Here is a 16,849-nt window from a genome sequence, read left to right on the forward strand (position 1 = left end):
ATTCAACAGGCCCACCTCAGAAACTAAATGTTAAACCAGATTCTGATATCTTGAAAATTGAGAATGGAACATCACTCCCTTTTCATGTTGAAGTGCTGGATGAAGTAGGGAACATAACAACACAACCAAAACTAATTGTTCACTGCAAGGTAATTCAAGCATTTTTCTTATTCTTCTTTAAAAATACAGCTTCAGTATGATTGTACATGTTATGTCATTCTTATGTTATTGAAAGTTACAGTATAGAATATTCTGCTGCTTTTGAATTTATCCTAGAAAATAGTAACCCTTTCCGCCAAGAGGTAATATATATTAAGGTGACTGTGGCTCATAATACCTAACCACCAAGCACTATTCCTTTTTAAATTGTTTTATTTATCTTTGACAGCATAGATTGTGAGAGAGAAGGGAATGGGGCAAATCAGATATCTTAATTCTTCGTAAGTCTTCACTAATGCAAATAAGTGAATATCTTTATTGCCTGGCTGCCTTCACTGAAGTAGCTCTGTATAAGACAGTCAACTCATTTTAATACAGTTATATTACAAGCTCTCAGTTGCAGATTGCTCTAGCTGTGAGAAAGGTATTAGTGATCGCTTCACTTCAAAAAATTTGGCAGATTCTTAAATTTACTGAACAAACTTAAATCTATTTATCAAAGGTTTTAGTTATATTAGGTTAATATTAAAATTGTTTTGAACCACAACCAACTGTTCAAAATACTTTTACAAGGTATTGTATAATTGATTTATATTATTGATGTTGTATGTTTAAATCCTTGTGCATATCTTTGTTTTTACCTAATTAATAACTTTACCTTAACTTATTTAATTTACCTTAATACCACAAATTTAATTTTCTGGAAATTTATTCCAAAACATTAAAATAAAAGATAATATAGACTTGGATAGTTCTGATTTAGAATGATGTTATTTACATGAATTAAACTCTTTTTTAATGACAGTTTTATTCTACTGTTTTTCTGTAAAAAGAAGCTATACAAGTTGATAATTTTTATATTCTTCTTAGCCTTATCTCTTCCTCTGTCTTTATGTCACCTCTTGATATGAAAGTCCTGACTGAAATAGACTTGGTGTAAAATGCTATTGTGCTTCATTGTATTAGTTTTCAGGAGCTACAGACCTTCCTGTGTATGCTGTGGATTGCAGTAATGCTGGATCAAATATCTTAACTGGACCAGTTCTGCATGTTCAGAATATAAAGAAAGATCAGACACTTACAGCAAGGATTGAAATACCTGTAAGTAAAATGCATATTTATTGTTCTCTCTGCTTGTTGTTGTCATTCCCTAGTCCAGGACACCGGAATGTGCTGTTTGCTAGAAGGGAAGCAGTATTTTTAGTTAAACATAGGAGTTTTTAAATATATAGTCCTAGTTAAGGAATAATGCTTAGACTTAACCACATAATTCCAGTTAAAGGTGAAGACAGGATGCATTCTGAGAGCGGACAGACAGGAAAAGAAGGAAATATGATCCCATAGTCCTATTTCTAATGTCTTACTCTAGTTAAGAGATGGATCAATGGATCAATGTTACAAAGGACTCTCAGTCTCAGTCCTTGAAATTAATATGAAATATGTGTCTTACATGTTCCTTAGAAGCACATCTTTACAAGTGTAATGCTAGCCCCACCTTTCATAATTGGAGATACGAACAGATAAGTTTCATGTAAATACGACTTAAGAGCCTCACAGTATAACTGGATCAAATAGGATCTGTTACTATATAATTATCCACTGATAGTAGATTCACTGCCCTTCTTACTAGACATATATATGAATGAATTTTGGCATCTAGACCACTATACGTTGTTATGAATTGGTTTGAGATGGCCCCCTTCAGAATCCATCCCCCCTGACTCCTAGGACTTCTTCTTGTGCTCAGCCTGATCCTGCAAAGTGAACCAAACCAAGAGGAAATCAGCAAACACTCGCAGACCCCTGATTGTGTGACTGGCAACCTTTCCCATCAAGAGTGACTGAAGGATGTGAAGGGAAGGGAAACTGAGCAGGCTTCCCAGCCACCATTCCAACCTTTTCCCCCACTTGCTGCTGTCAACAGCAGTGGCAGGTGGGGAAGCATAGTACTGCTTATGCAGTGCATTGGGCTCGATTCCTGACAAGTGCTTCACAAACACTGGGCAAACTTGCCAGGAACTTTGGGCTGCTACAAAGTGGAACAGAATCCAGGATGCTGAAACCAGGGAATCCGATGGATTTTCCGTGCAAAATGGATTCCTTGTGCATCCCTAATTATGAACATTGCAAACTGTGACAAATGTAATAGAAAAACTAGAAGTTGCTAGGAATCTTGAAAAAACTGCATTTTTGTTATTTGGGAAAAGGCTTAATAACAAAAATTATTATTATCAGAGAAGGCGTGACTGATATTTCCTAAAGTATTAATATTTTAGGAATGGCTTACTGAGTTCCTTGTCCTTCTAGTACTTTTGCACAGTTTTACATCCCACTGTATAATCCGTTTGCTCCTGAAAACTATATAATTCTGATTTACTGAACTTGACCCTGCAGATCCTGGTCTATCAATCCTATGCTGGTGCTGACTTCATCTAATGTGAACTGAGCCACTGAACAGCTGGGCTGGAATTTGCATGATTTTTTTTTTAAGCTGGAGAAATTTGTGCAAAATTCATGCTTCTACTCAAGTTGTGCAAGTTGATGCAGACTGCAAAGTGGAGGCCTGAATTTTGCACAAATCTGAAATTATCCTTCAGAAAAGTCAAATAGCCAAGTTGGAGTATGTGCCTTCACAGTGAGAGAAGAATGCTTCTCACATTAAATGCTACAACAACAACTTGACTCTAACAAAGTCAGTCCTGGTTGGCATAAATTGCACTAGAGCAGCAGAGTTTTCAGTTCCAGATCTGCACAAATATTTCTTGAAATTTTACAGATGCTAAATTTCAGAACAAACCCAACTTGGTCTGCTTTTAGTCCTCAAGTCAGAAATATGTTTAAAGTCTGTTGAGTTCAAGTATTCAAGGGACACATTCCTAGTTTTGGCTGTTTTAGCTTGACTAATGGAGGCAGCAAAGCAAACACATAACACCCATGCACACACAATTACTTCTTTTGCTTCTAGTACATGGTTCTTCCCACAGATTCCTCAACTTTATAACATCTGGAATTTGATGGTCCTGTTCCCCTTTATAAATATGACTTCCTGTTTTTCTAAAAAGAGTTTTCAATATCACACATTTTATGTTTTACTAAAAAAAACCCATGATATTTCATTTTTAGTATCTGAAAGGTTTTACATGGAAAACTGCCAAGCAGAGGAGTACCCAGTTGTCTGATTGAAATTGTAGTCTCTTTCATGGTTCTGGTACATGATTTTTCAGTCAATAAAAAGCCACTTGTAATGAATATAAAGCCATGGTTACCCAATCAGACTTGATTTGCAATACATTGGTGTAAATAGATTTGTGCAGAAGTAATAACAGGAAATGTTTATTTTTGTTCTTTCCCTTGTTTTTCACAATTAGAGTTGTAAAACTGTTCCAGCACTGGAGAAGACAATTAAATTGCTTCCCAGTAGTCGCGTTGCAAAACTACAGATTTTTAGTGTCGGAGGAGAAAAAGCTATTCAGATAAAGCACCAAGATGAAATTAACTGGATTGCAGGTGATGTGATGCAAAATCTCATCTTCCAAATGTATGATGAGGGAGAAAGAGAGATTATAATAACTGCAGCTCTGGCTGAAAAAATTAAGGTGGGTATTTAAAGGAAATTCAAACTTAGATTCAGAAATGAACATAAGCTCATAATAAAAGCCATGCTGGATCAGACCAAAAGTCGTAACTCTTTGGTCACACAGTGGCAAACCAGCTGCCCGCAGGATCCCTCAAACAGGATGTGTCCAAGACCTCCTCTTGCCCACACACCTCAGAAACTGATGTGTGCAGACATGTCAGCTCTCAAGGATGTAGTTGCTGATAGCCACCTCCCTCATGAATGTGTCCAGTCCCTTTTTAAAACAGTCCAGATGGGTGGACAGCACACTTCTTCTGGCAGCAAATTCTATAGTTTAAAACTGTGAAGAAGTACTGTCTTAAACCTCCTACCAATGAGCTTCATGGAATGACCCCAGATTTGAGTGTTATGTTCTTCTCAACATTCATTATTTTAAATATGTCCATCATGAACATTCTCAGTGATTTCAGCCACTCCTCATAGGGGAGCTGCTCCAGCCCCCCAGTCATTTTTGCCTACGTCTGTACTTTTTCAAACCCAGTAATGTCCTTTTTCAGGTAAGCTGGTCCGAAGTATGGAACACAATGTTTTAAGTGTGGTCGCACCAAAAATTTGTATAAAGGAAATAACATTTTGACAGTTCTGTTTTCTATTCTGTTCCTAATTCTGCCTAGCATGGAGTTTGCCTTCACAGCAGCTGAGCACTGGGCCAACATTTTCGTCAAGCTGTCCACCACTCCCTTTCTTGCTCAGTCACTGCTAGTTCAGACCCCATCAGCCAAATAGTGAAAATTGGGCTTTTTTTGCCCCAACACGCATTACTCTACACTTATTTATATTGAACTGCATTTACTGTTTTGATACCCATTCTCCCAGCTTGGAAATATCCTTTTGCAGCTCCTCACGATCCCTTTCAGTTTTAACCACTCTAAAAAGTTTGGTGTCATCAGCAAATTTGGCCAGTTCACTGCCCACTCCTAATTCCAGATCATTTATGGATAAGTACATTGGTCCCAATACAAAACCCTGTGGGACTCCATTTGTTACATCTTTCCATTGGAAGAAATTGCCGTTTATTCCCATTCTTCATCATCTATTCTTTAACCAGTTGATGATCCATAAGAGGATCCCACCCCCTTTTATGCCATGACTGCTTAGTTTGCTCAGGAGCTTTTCGTGAGGAAGTTTCTCAAAAAAACTTTTGAAAGTTCAAGTTAGCAGTATGTGCTCGATCATCCCTGTCTGTATGCTTATGGATAATCTCAAAGAACTCTAATAGGTTGGTGAGACAAGATTTCGCTTTGTGGAAGCCATGCTGATTTTTTTTTTTTTCAGCAGGGCTTGTTCTGTGCACTTTCTGATTCAATATTTAATAATGGTTTGAAGCAGTTTACCCAGAACAGAACTTAAAACTAACTGGTCTGTAATTTCCTGGATCCCCTGCATCCCTTTTAAAAAAATTGGTGTTACATTGGCCATTCTTCAATCCTCTGGTACAAGGGCTAATTTTAGGCTAAGATATTTACATGCATCCTAACCGTGATATTTTGGTAAGAACATCAGCAATGTCATCTTTGAGTTCTTTGAGATCTCTAGGATGCATACCATCTGGACTAGGTAACTTGCTGACTTTAAGTTTGTCAATAAGGTTGGGAATTTCATCTGTTGTCACTACTACAGTATCTTCCCTAATTCCTCAGACTCCTTTCCAGAATACAGGTATCTGCTCTGCATCTTCTGCTATGAAAACTGATTAAAACATTTTTTTTACATTTTTTACATTTACTGTACTCTTGAATTTTGATACCAATAAAATGCTTTTGTGTTAAACTGGAAGCACTTTGAAAGCAATCTTTAAATTTCTTTATTTAAAGAGTCCAAAAAAAAGTCATTGAGGGTTGGTTTGTTTAGGGAAATGATTTTAATTATCTCTGCCATATTATTAAAATAGTTTTGTGGTTTAGGTGAATTGGACCCCAAAGATTAACAGAGATGAGTTGGTTAAAGGATTATTACCTGATGTGAAAGTACCAACATCTGTAAAAGATGTACGCTATTGTCTAGTTACATTCCATGATGATCAAGTATCTTTGGAAAGTGCATTTACAGTCAGGTTTGTACTTTTTCTTTAACCAAGCTTCCATTATGAAGTTTGCTCTGTGACCTTTTCTGTTGGTTATTGGAAGCACAATTATTGTTGTTAGTAACAATACGTATTTAGCTATATATTACAGATTAAAAGCTTTAAAGTAGGTGCACTGTAAAAACATAATGACTGCACTGAGTCACACTAAACCATAGTTTTGCAGACATGAAGGTGAAGGGATTAGCTGCAGCAAGCTTCATGCTACCATGCTGTCCTCCCCCTGTTGCCTGTGCTTCACTGTACAGAAGGGGAAAACATAAAAGGCCAAGGCTCACTGCGGCTTGTTCCTGCCTGTTTACATCCTGCAAAGCTATCATTTAGCATGGCATAAAAATGTAGTCAGTATAAAGGTGTACAATATACAAAATGGCCAGTTTTGAAACAAGTCAGTGTCAAGGTGTAGTCCAGGAGACATATAGAATAATCTACTGGTGACACATGGAATAACTGTTAGACCTTTATGAACTATAAAAAGAAGTCTTTGTGTTTCACCTTCTCTATCAGTGTTGCTTGAATTCCATATATGCTAAAGAAGAATTTGATTTACATGTGTAGTTACCTGTATTCAAGACGTGGATGAACAAATAATTGGCTGCAAAGCATATATGCAAATAACTAAAAACCCAGTTAGGTTCACCTTGTTCAGCGCTGATGAAGGACAGAGAACTGTTTGCCATCTTAAGAAAGTGTATCTTTAAATGAGGTGTGTGCTCAAGTGAATCACTATTAAGTAGTTACTGTTTGTTTTAGACCACTTGCTGATGAGCCAAAAAGTATTAAATGCCAAATAAAAGGATCCAATGTGTTACATATGGGTGAAAAATTACAAAGTGACATTGGTAAGTACTAGTAATTCTTAACATCTAAAAAAAAATAGCAGCACATTCCAACAATTATATGTAGCTGTCCTGACATACAAAGTTCTTTGTAGCAAACTAATGCAGTACTCTGTGCTTAGAAAGGTAGCAATCCTGTTGTCTTTCCCAGTTCATCAGTGTTGGGAATGAAAGAGGCAATTGTTCTGGGTGTGTGTTTCAAGGCCAGGGAAACTCAGATTATTCAGAATGGGCTGGAGAGGAGCCTTGGGAAATGGGACCTCCAGATTTTGAGATAGAAGGCCTTATCTCAAGGCCACACTCTCCAGGAGCCTAGGCACATCCTGAGAATAGCCACAGTCTGCAACTGCCAGGCAGGGGTGTGAAACAGGAGCCAGATGAGTCTGGTACTATTGCTGGCTCCATGACATGGTGTCAGGAGAAAGGGCTAGCCACCTAAAGGGGCAATATACAGCTAAGAAGCTGACCTATCTCCAGAGGGGCCCTCCAGAGGGGTGGGACCCAGGGGTACTCAGAAGGAGGGTTTTCATAGGTGTTTCTAGTGTGGGCTCAACAAACCTCTCTGTACATGCTCAGAGATTCTTTGTTTGCTTTTGGATGTACATTGGAGAATAAAGCGCTTTTGCCAAAGAACAAAAGGGTGAAAGGGAAAATCCAGTTCTATATAATTAATGTCTAAGCAAGGTGTAGTTATGACAACACTGACCTAAATATGACAGTGTGTGCATTGACAAAACTCACTGAGAATTTGGTGAGTATGGAAAGACAACAGGATTGTATATCCAGATGGCAGCTGCATTTTTAAAGTCATCCCTAAACATATATGTCATTGCACCAAGTACTATGCAATCAGTGGATGAGTTTCTTTGTGTAAAAGGCATTACTTGCTGTTGCTTCTACAGCTTCACTGTTTCACAGCAGTGCTTGTTACGTTTGCAAGTAGATAATGTACTGGTTTAGAACTTTAAGTCATGTTGTTCAGCACCGATATAGGAAATTACAGTGCCTAGACACTTAAGTGTATTTTTATATCTATAACAACTCACTCAAAGATGTGTAGTCCTTTTCTGTGCATGTTTATATAAATGAGTCCCAGTTTGTTCCCTAAAATTTGCTTCCAACCAAATGTGCATAGAATTACAGCCTTTCTCTTTTATTGTTTACTAAGATCAGCATAGCTACCTCCACACACACAGGGGCTCTTTGCAGAACAAACAACCCACAGTGGGTTATCTTAACTCATGATGAGGCTGCTGGGGATTTATGGGCACGATTTTTAATATGCAAACTCCACTTGTAAACTTGGCAAGTGTGCATTATACAAGGCTTAAATAGCCCTCATAACCCACAGTCTATTTCAGGGAGAACCCTCTTGAAACCCACACTTGCTGAGTTTGTAAACATGACAACAGGGTTACTGATGCAGTTTGGCTCCTGCAAGCATGTTATCTGAACACATTTACAGAGTTCAAAGCATAAAGCAAAGGAGTAGAGTACCATGTGAAAGGAAGAGTTAGCAGTTCCATATGCACAAGCCTTTTTGCTTCCGAAGAGAGGCTGTTTTGATCACTGGTAATACCTTGTCCTTTTTCTATTGGATATTTAGAAGGCTGTGCTGTCACACATTCTGGTATATATCACTCTTGTTATGTTTTCCTTACTGATCCTGTTTGTTTTGATTCTAGTCTTCTTAAAATAAAGGTAATTTTGTTACTATTGGGTAAGCATCTTTTGATAATTAAGTAGTCATCTGCCTACTTACTTGAAAGTAATATCCATTGAATTCAGTGAGACTTGATTTTGAGTAGACGTCTAATTAATTGCACATGAGAGGTATAAGCATGATGTCAGGCTCGCCATTTAAAATTCTATGTAGTGCTTTTAGTTTATGATCAGATTATCTGTTCAACATTGTAGATATTATTCTGTTCAGCAAGTACAGTATGCATTTCACAATGTTCTCATAATTTCTGATCTTTTTAAAGAGGTAATTATTACAGATCAGCATGGAAATCATATTCAGAACCTTATACCATCTTGTGTGAATTCATTGGGAATTTCTGGGAATGGCCTGGATAAGTCAGACTTGAAGATTCTTTGGCAGGTATTTCCTAATATCTCTTGTAATGTCTCCAGCTATAAAGAAGAAACTTGTACTTTTATCCTTTAGGTGGTTTATTAACATTAATAAAAGCATGAATAATGTATTCAGAGGTAGAGGGAATGCCTTAAATACTTTCAAACACATAGGCATTCTTTAAAAACTTAATCTTCCATCACATTTGCTTTTGTGACAAATTATTTTGTGAACTGCCCAGAGAGCTTCAGCTGTTGTATGGTATAGAAATTAATTAAATAGAAGCATGTCTTTCCCAGAAACCAGTCACCTTATGGGTAATATAAAGTTTATAAGTCAAGTCAAGTCATCTGGACCTCCTTTCAAATATAAAATGTTATAAAGTTTTTTACAACCTTTGATTAAAAACCTAGGATCATACTTTTTCAACTAACTACATGTAATGCTTGGTATTTTGTGAAATGCTAAAGGTTTATTCATTCATTGAAAGTTGTGCAGCTCCTTATGCCAGTGGATCATTTGCTGTTGTCATGCATCCTTCCTTTTTTTCAGCCTCCAGCTGTCACCTCCACTGTATCCCGCCTCCCTCATCCACTGTTGTTGCCCCTTTTCCCCACATACCCCCTTCTAATGGTCATAGTCGCTAAATTGTGCCAGTTGTTGTCTTTGATCACCACTTTTCATCAACCACAGTTCCAGATGCTGTGGAATCTCCATGAAAAGTCACGTAGCCACTTCTAACAGGCTTTCATAAAAGTAATACATGAAAGAAGGTTTTGTCAATTTGAAATTCATACTTTTCCTCTGGCTCCTAGTGGGGGCATACTAAATCTTTCAGAAAAGTCATCCTTTTGCAGAAAGCATGGTCGAATTTGCAGATGGCATCCGCAGAGTGAGCTCCCTGTCCTCCCAGTCTGGGTGTGCTTAGTTGCAGAGAAGTAAGCTGTAGGAAATGAGTTAGCAGCATCACAGCTAGGTAAAAAGCAAATTCTTTATTTGCAAGAATAAGATGCAGACATCACTGTCCAGAAGAAAGTGAAAGATATATTTCTCAAATCTTTCTTGGAATACTATGGTTTCTTAGATTTGTTAAAAGGAATAGAACTAAGCATTTTAATTGAAATTTATATAAAATTGATTATACTATTTATTTATATTTATATTTATGGGCATGTCCAGCCAAAGTTCTTATGAAAATGTACAGATGTTTAGATCTTAGCTTATTCCGCATGGTGAACACACATAGTTGTATGTGTACAGTAAGTCAAATACTGCATTCAAGATAAATGCATGATTCATGAATATTCTTTTCATGCATTTACCATCGAATAAATGCTTCATCTTTTTCTTTCTTTGCATTATTATGTGTTTCTTTATAGGAAGATACACAAAGCATTTGGGTCAACGGCATCAAGTTTAAAACAGGTCCACCTGGAATCAAGGAATTGTGCTTTGCTTGGCGTGAATTTTCTCAGTTCTTGAGATTACATTTGATTGCAGGACTTCCAGCTAAATTGGTACTTGTGGATTGGGCTGAGTTAGAGAAAGTAAGTTAGTTTCATATGCTACTAATCAAAGAGTGCCAGGTTGAGAGTTGTTTCTGTAACTCTATGAAATATGAAAAGGGAAAATTTAAGTTCTTAAGTTTGGCTGGGATTATATACTTTTAAACATTGACATGGTCTCTAACATTAAAGGTAATATTGTCACATAATACTTGTATGGACATAATTGGGATCAGGAAATTTGCAGACTGTTTCCTCATAACTACTTCTTCATAAGGCAACAAAATAAAATAACCTGTCAACAGAGGTCTCTAACCTTTTTGTACACTTCTGGTCTTTCAAGAGGACTCAATGACTCCCGAGAATATTTTTAAGAATTGGCTGCCATAGAGAGACTTGGGCAGTTGGAAAACACCCGTTTTTAGGAATAAAAATCAGTGAGGCTAAAAACAGCTGCCTAAGAACCTGAATACAAGGCAGAGGCAGACTCTTAGCTCCAAAACACAAAATGAACCCTTTGAATTTACCAGTTTCTCTGTCAACATTCATTTCATGGAAGGCAAGCTGAAACGAAGTGGAAGCAAGTGATCTGGCAACTAAGAACAAGGCAGAGAGAGGGTCTGAACCTAAATATTTGCTGCCACAAAACACAGAAGGTAACCTAGTGCTGCTCCAAGAAACCCGCACAACCATACAGAAGGACTAGACAAAAACACTCCACCAAAAAAGCCAGGCATGTACATGGCAAACATGTACATGGCAAAATTCACGTAATATCAAAACAAAAAGAAATAGACTCACAGCATAAGAAAAAGATGCCTGATAATTTCTTCTAACCCTAAGATGCTCCCTAACTCTCCCAGCTTATTTTCTTCCTTTTTCTGGCTACCCAAGTAAGGTCAAGTTAGATTCTTGGAAAGAAAGATAGTTCTGAAGGCCAGCCTATCTCTTTGCAGCATGTCACTTTCCTAGCTGTTGAGAGTTTATTTAATAAAACAACATCAGGAGGGGCAGGGAACCTCCTGGGCATTATTTTGCTCACCCCAAATTTCTAGTATGCAATGTATAACTTTAATACTAATACTTTTCTATTTCTAGCCCGTGTCAGTGATTAATGGCAAAGAACTACAGAAACCCCTTCTAGTCCAACTCTGTGATCAATGGAATAACCCATCTTCTGAACCTAATGTCAAAATCACCCTTTCAAAGCCTAGCAATGTAAAGGTAATTTGAATTTATTACTTCTCGTTACAGTTCACTTTTTAAAACACTTTGGAAACTAGCATACATGATTTCACAAGATACTTAAAAATCAAAATATGTTTGACAAACAGCATCCTGACAATCATCAGAATAAATCATTTTATGGATTAGATCTTCTGAGCATGAAGGGTTTACTCCAGTGCTTTGCTGAGACATCTTCCTTTTTTGTCTCTTGAGAAAAATGTTGTTCTTTACATGGTTTTTTTTCAAGGGCTTGCATTGCTTTGCTTTTCTGCATATGCCATTAAACAACCACAACGTAGTGCTGTTATATAGCTGCACTATAGCAGATTTGGGTCATCTTTCTGCTATTTCACTGCTGTTTAAAATTTAATCTCAGATCTTCCTCATTATAAAAAGAGAAAAGTAAAGAAGCTGACACATGGGAGGGGCTCTGGAGGAAGACTGCATCATGAAAAGGCCCTGCATACTTCTATCACACAAGCCCAATAAATGTCTTATGTAGAGAAGCCCTTAGAATTCAACTTCGAGTGTATGGCCAGCAATATAGTACTATGAATCAAATATAATTGTTACAAACTGAGAAGATACAAATTACCTGGCAAGTTTTTCCAGCATAAAGAAGGGGCAGGAGGTTGACAGTGTAAGAGCCAAGTCCAACCAGTTGGTCCAACGTAAACTCATGTATGGCTTTCTTGTAAATATATGGCATTTTTAAGTGGAGTGACCACCAGTCTGGCTTCAAGAAATGAACGAAAATTTGTTGGAAGCATGTAGGTTCATTGCTCATATATTCCTTAATGTTTTCCAGTTCCAGGATAGGCAACAGGCTAATGTTGCACTCTTGCCAGTTATGAGTATATGCAGTATGCAGGAAAGGAAATACTTGGTAAACTCAGAAATGCTTGGTAAACTCAAATGGAATATATGCTTGGTCAACAGTATTAATGCTTTGCCATTAAGGTGAAAAAAAATCAATTTTCTTGGCAGCTTATACCTTTGAACCCACTCCAGAAAACAGATGAAAATGGTAGAGCAAATTTTGGAGATGTTTGTATTCATGCTCCTAGGTAAGTAAGTAAAAATATTGCTCAAGAATATGTTGTACAGTTTTTTTTAATTCTTAGCAGTGCTCTTATTTTGGAAATTTTTATCTTGCTCTTCCTGTATACTGCAAGAAGGCCAGGAAAGTCATGCATGACAAAAATAAACAGAAATGGGAAGGGGGGGAAACAGTATATAAAAACAAAACCAAAAGTTTTCCTATTATGTTATGTGCCATTAAGTCATCTCCAACTTAGGAAATCCATGGCACTATTTATCACTGTAGTCATCCTAAATTTAAAAGGTGATCAGATGCCATTGAAACCCTAAGAGAACAAGATGGATATGCATGGTGCCTAAAATATAGTAATGGTAGCACCCAATCATGAGGGAGGGAATTTCATAATGTGCATTCCACCACAGAGAAGACCCTCTTCGGTAGCCACCAGACTAATTTGCAAAGCTAGGGGTTTGAAAGATTGGAATTACCCAGATGAGAGGTTATCAGAGCATGAGTAACTGTAGCAAAGATTCTGAAATTCCTCTCAAAGTTTAAGGATTCATAAGAATGTTAAGCTATATTATGCTGGTGTTCTTTGTATTTTTGGCCTCTCCCCTTTTTCTTTTATTCCAACCAGCCACTGAAATGCAACTTCTAAGAAGTCCTGTGAAATTAAATCAGTCTGTAGACTGAAAGAGGTTCCCCATCCATGATATCAGTGTAAAGGAAAAAATTTATATTCCCATTTAGCTAGAAGTTTTTAGAAGATATTGAGGTTTAACTACATATTATATGTTTTAGGGGAGAACATGGGTTGCAGTTTAAAGCCTCATACAACAAGAATACACTATACAGTCCAGTAATCACATTAAATGTTCTCCCTGACCCTGAGAAACCTGTACATGTGAATGTCAAGTATGACAAGAATGTTGCCTTTGCAGCTGGAAGCATTTTTCCTGGTGAGTCATTATTTGTGACATTTTGATGCAGTAATTATTTTTCTTTTTCTAAATGTAACTATTGGATTGTTGGAGTGTTAGTATCATGCTCTATAACTCTGAATTTATTTTTCAAGAGAATGCTTTGGTATCTAGTATTAGTGGACTAATAACCTGTCTCTTAGCAGAGGATTGTTTGAGTAAAGGGTATTCAAGCAGATAGTGTGGAAAATAGCTCCTCCCCTTGGGAATCATGGCACTGCTGCTAAATATCTCATCTTTATAGGATGTCATCTTTTGAGTGTTATCCATCAGCATTTTTCTTTATCATAGAAAGGATAATATCCTGGTGCATCTTTATGTGGGCTGCATTTTCCCCATATCCAAGATGATTGCCTGTAGTGAAAATACTACATACTAGGGGTTGCCTTCTATATTTCTCTTATCTTGTGAACATTATAATGTTCCCAAAAACACAACTGAAAGGCTGAGAAACATAAAATTGGCTTAGTACTGGGTATCATATATCTCTCTAGAAGTCATACATAACCATTGACCTAGTGCTGCCGTGATGTCATTAAATGTTTCAGACTGTTCTGATTGCTGAAGCTTTTAAACTGAGCATTAAATTGCTGCTTCCAATATGAAGTAGCTAGTATTTGCTAATAGAGTAACTTATGGTGTGATAATTAGTCATTTTAGGAAGTGCTTTCAACTTCCTTAGAATTTCTGATTTGCATGTCTGCCTAGGTAATACTTTACTTAGAAAGTTTTCATTTTGAAAAATATAATGAAATTTGTCATAACTTCATCTTTTCTTTTCTTCCCACAGATTTCATGATTAGTGTTTGTTCTGAAGATGACAACATTATTAAAAATATAAATTCAGGAAGAATTTCTATGAAAATGTGGGAAGGACACAGTACTGGAACCCTACCACAAAATGTAAGTAAGAAGAAACATCAGTATGTGAGTGAGTAGAACCACATTGTTTGCACCTAACTACGACATAGTATCCCTTTAAGTACTGCTTCATGACAGTTATTTAAATGTACTATGAGGGATTTACCGATCTTCTTTATTTCATTGCAATTATTCAAAAAGAAAAAAACATTTTGTCATGGGCTAGCCAGTCTATATTGCTGATGACATATTGAAACCCTTCAGTTATGCCTCCACTTGTCAACTATAACATAATTTAGCCACTCATTTGAAACATTTCAAGTGAATTTCCCTTTTATTCCTCAGGAAGCTCTGGCCATTCTGTGATATATTGATAATCCAGGTAGCTCATTGTCGATTAGTTTACTTTTTGGTAACTCACAACAAGACTCCAGGACATTATTTTGCTTATGCAACCGGTTATCATGTCGTATGAACCCACTGATCATAGATTATATGAGGTTTAAACAACTGTTGTAAAACCCACAGTCTGTTTTAGAAATGTGATGTTTTAGAAATGTGAGCCCTCAGTAGTAGTACACTGTGAGAAATTTTGCAAGACTCTTTGATAATACTGTTGCCCATTATCTATCATGGCTTAGAGTCCCATTGGTGCAGGAATCCAGAGCTCCAATTTTATTGGGTTATGTCCAGTTCTTGAAATATGAAAATGTGGAATATATATTTTGCCAAGTTCATCCAACCACCTGTATGCCTTCCTTGGCTTATATCTTCTCGAAAGGACAAATTTAGCTGGTGACAGTGCTGTAAATATTTCGTTGAGGTGTCCGGGGGAGTGGGGGCATTTTCAGCCTCTTTTTGGGAGATTCCATTAATAGATTGCTTCTGAAGAAGTTTAATCTGTACCCAGAAAATGTAAACAACTATAATGGGTGCTAGCATGTCTTTCTAGGGCAAAGTGCTCAAGTAGGTGGTTGTCAGCCAACTCAAAGCATTCTAGGATGAAATTGATTTTCTAGATCAATTTCAGTCAAGCTTCAGACTCTGTTTGAAACAGAAACTGCCTTGGTTGCTGGGTGGGATGATGTGTACTGAGAAAGAGACAAGGGATAGGATCTCCTTGATTCTGTTTAGACTCTTAGCTGCTTTTGATAATATTAATTATATTCTTCTGGATGGACTTCTGAGTTAGATGCTATAGGGAACTGAGAAACAGACAATATTGCATTCAGTCTTCTGCCAGACAAATGCTGTGTAAGGCAAAAAACATGTTTAAAACATGAGTTAAATAAATCCTGGGTTTGCAGTATGTATAAACTAAGCCATAGGCTCAGACTGCCTTTCAGCTTAGGCTGATACTGTGCCTTGCAAAGGTTGTTGCCCACCTCTAACTTTTCCACATTTTGTTGTGTTACAACCTAAAACTGAAATAGATTTAAGCGACATCATTACTGCTTGCTGTATAGAAAGTACTTAATACTGTGAAGGTGCAAACTATTTTTATTGTGGCATAAAAGTTAAGTATATAAAGAGAAACTGGCAGAAGTTGTTTGGGTTTTATTTATGTCAAAGTGATAAAATTTAATTAAGTGATTTTAAAGTGTTTACCTTTCTATTTGTTTTCTCCCAGGTTACAACATTTGGCTGTACCAAAACAAAAGATGACAAGGATGAGGGATTTTTTTACTTCAGGTAAACAAATTCTTTTGTATTATAATCATTCTAACACAGTTTTTAATACATTATTATTAGAAGAGAAATAAATTTGTAGGGTAAATAGACAATTTTATTTCTGACCATGCAAATGCTTTCCTGAGCTAAAATTGTTCTTGGAGTTTTTAACTTTGCTTTTTAGAAGCACATAGTATGGGGTAATTAAAGGAGGCCGGACCACAAACTCAATATCAGGCAATAATATTATAAGTAAAACTTTTCTGAAGTGGTTCTAATCAAAATATCTAATCCAGGATATTTCGGGCAGTGGTTTCCAGTGTGTCACTATTGCTGGCATAAATTACACTGTGCTGGGCATCAGCAAAGTATATTGCAATGCCAGTAGCATTTGCTTGCATAACAAGGTTTCCAAAATCCGTCAAGCCAGGAAAAGCCATTGGTGGTACACAATTGGTAGTCACTTGTGCTAGAGCAGTGTAGGAATTCCTTCTACTGCTAAAATATCAGCAGAGTGCCTTTGTCTAGGCTAGTGTGTCATTCATTGTGACTGTTACATTAAAATATAAATTAGGAATTAATTTATAGGTGACCAAGTTCATAAAGCATTTGAAACATAACTTATGGAAGGCTAAGTTGAAGGGGTTGGGTATGTTTAACTAAACATGTTGTTGAAGCATATGATGGAGCATTGTAGCTTTCATACACTAAAATGAAATTTGTTGCTTTTAATCATATGAATAAGTGATATGAAGGGAAAGTAACTTG

General features: G+C 36.9%; 1 protein-coding gene across 8 annotated transcripts in view; it reads left to right on the plus strand.

The window, feature by feature from the left end:
* The window catches only part of SMCHD1 (structural maintenance of chromosomes flexible hinge domain containing 1), a 75,586-nt gene that overhangs the window by 40,060 nt on the left and 18,677 nt on the right, over positions 1-16,849 (plus strand). For all 8 annotated transcript variants that reach the window (XM_044424475.1, XM_044424476.1, XM_044424477.1 and 5 more), the window contains 12 exons: positions 10-149; positions 1,126-1,260; positions 3,528-3,755; positions 5,701-5,849; positions 6,633-6,721; positions 8,704-8,822; positions 10,175-10,342; positions 11,399-11,524; positions 12,515-12,594; positions 13,371-13,528; positions 14,340-14,452; positions 16,041-16,102. In XM_044424475.1, coding sequence (XP_044280410.1) covers positions 10-149; positions 1,126-1,260; positions 3,528-3,755; positions 5,701-5,849; positions 6,633-6,721; positions 8,704-8,822; positions 10,175-10,342; positions 11,399-11,524; positions 12,515-12,594; positions 13,371-13,528; positions 14,340-14,452; positions 16,041-16,102 — 1,567 coding nt within the window. The remainder of the gene's footprint in view (positions 1-9; positions 150-1,125; positions 1,261-3,527; positions 3,756-5,700; positions 5,850-6,632; positions 6,722-8,703; positions 8,823-10,174; positions 10,343-11,398; positions 11,525-12,514; positions 12,595-13,370; positions 13,529-14,339; positions 14,453-16,040; positions 16,103-16,849) is intronic.

Source organism: Varanus komodoensis, unplaced genomic scaffold (genome assembly GCF_004798865.1).
Source record: "Varanus komodoensis strain SLA01 unplaced genomic scaffold, ASM479886v1 scaffold14_1, whole genome shotgun sequence".
NCBI classification, from domain to species: Eukaryota; Metazoa; Chordata; class Lepidosauria; order Squamata; family Varanidae; genus Varanus; species Varanus komodoensis.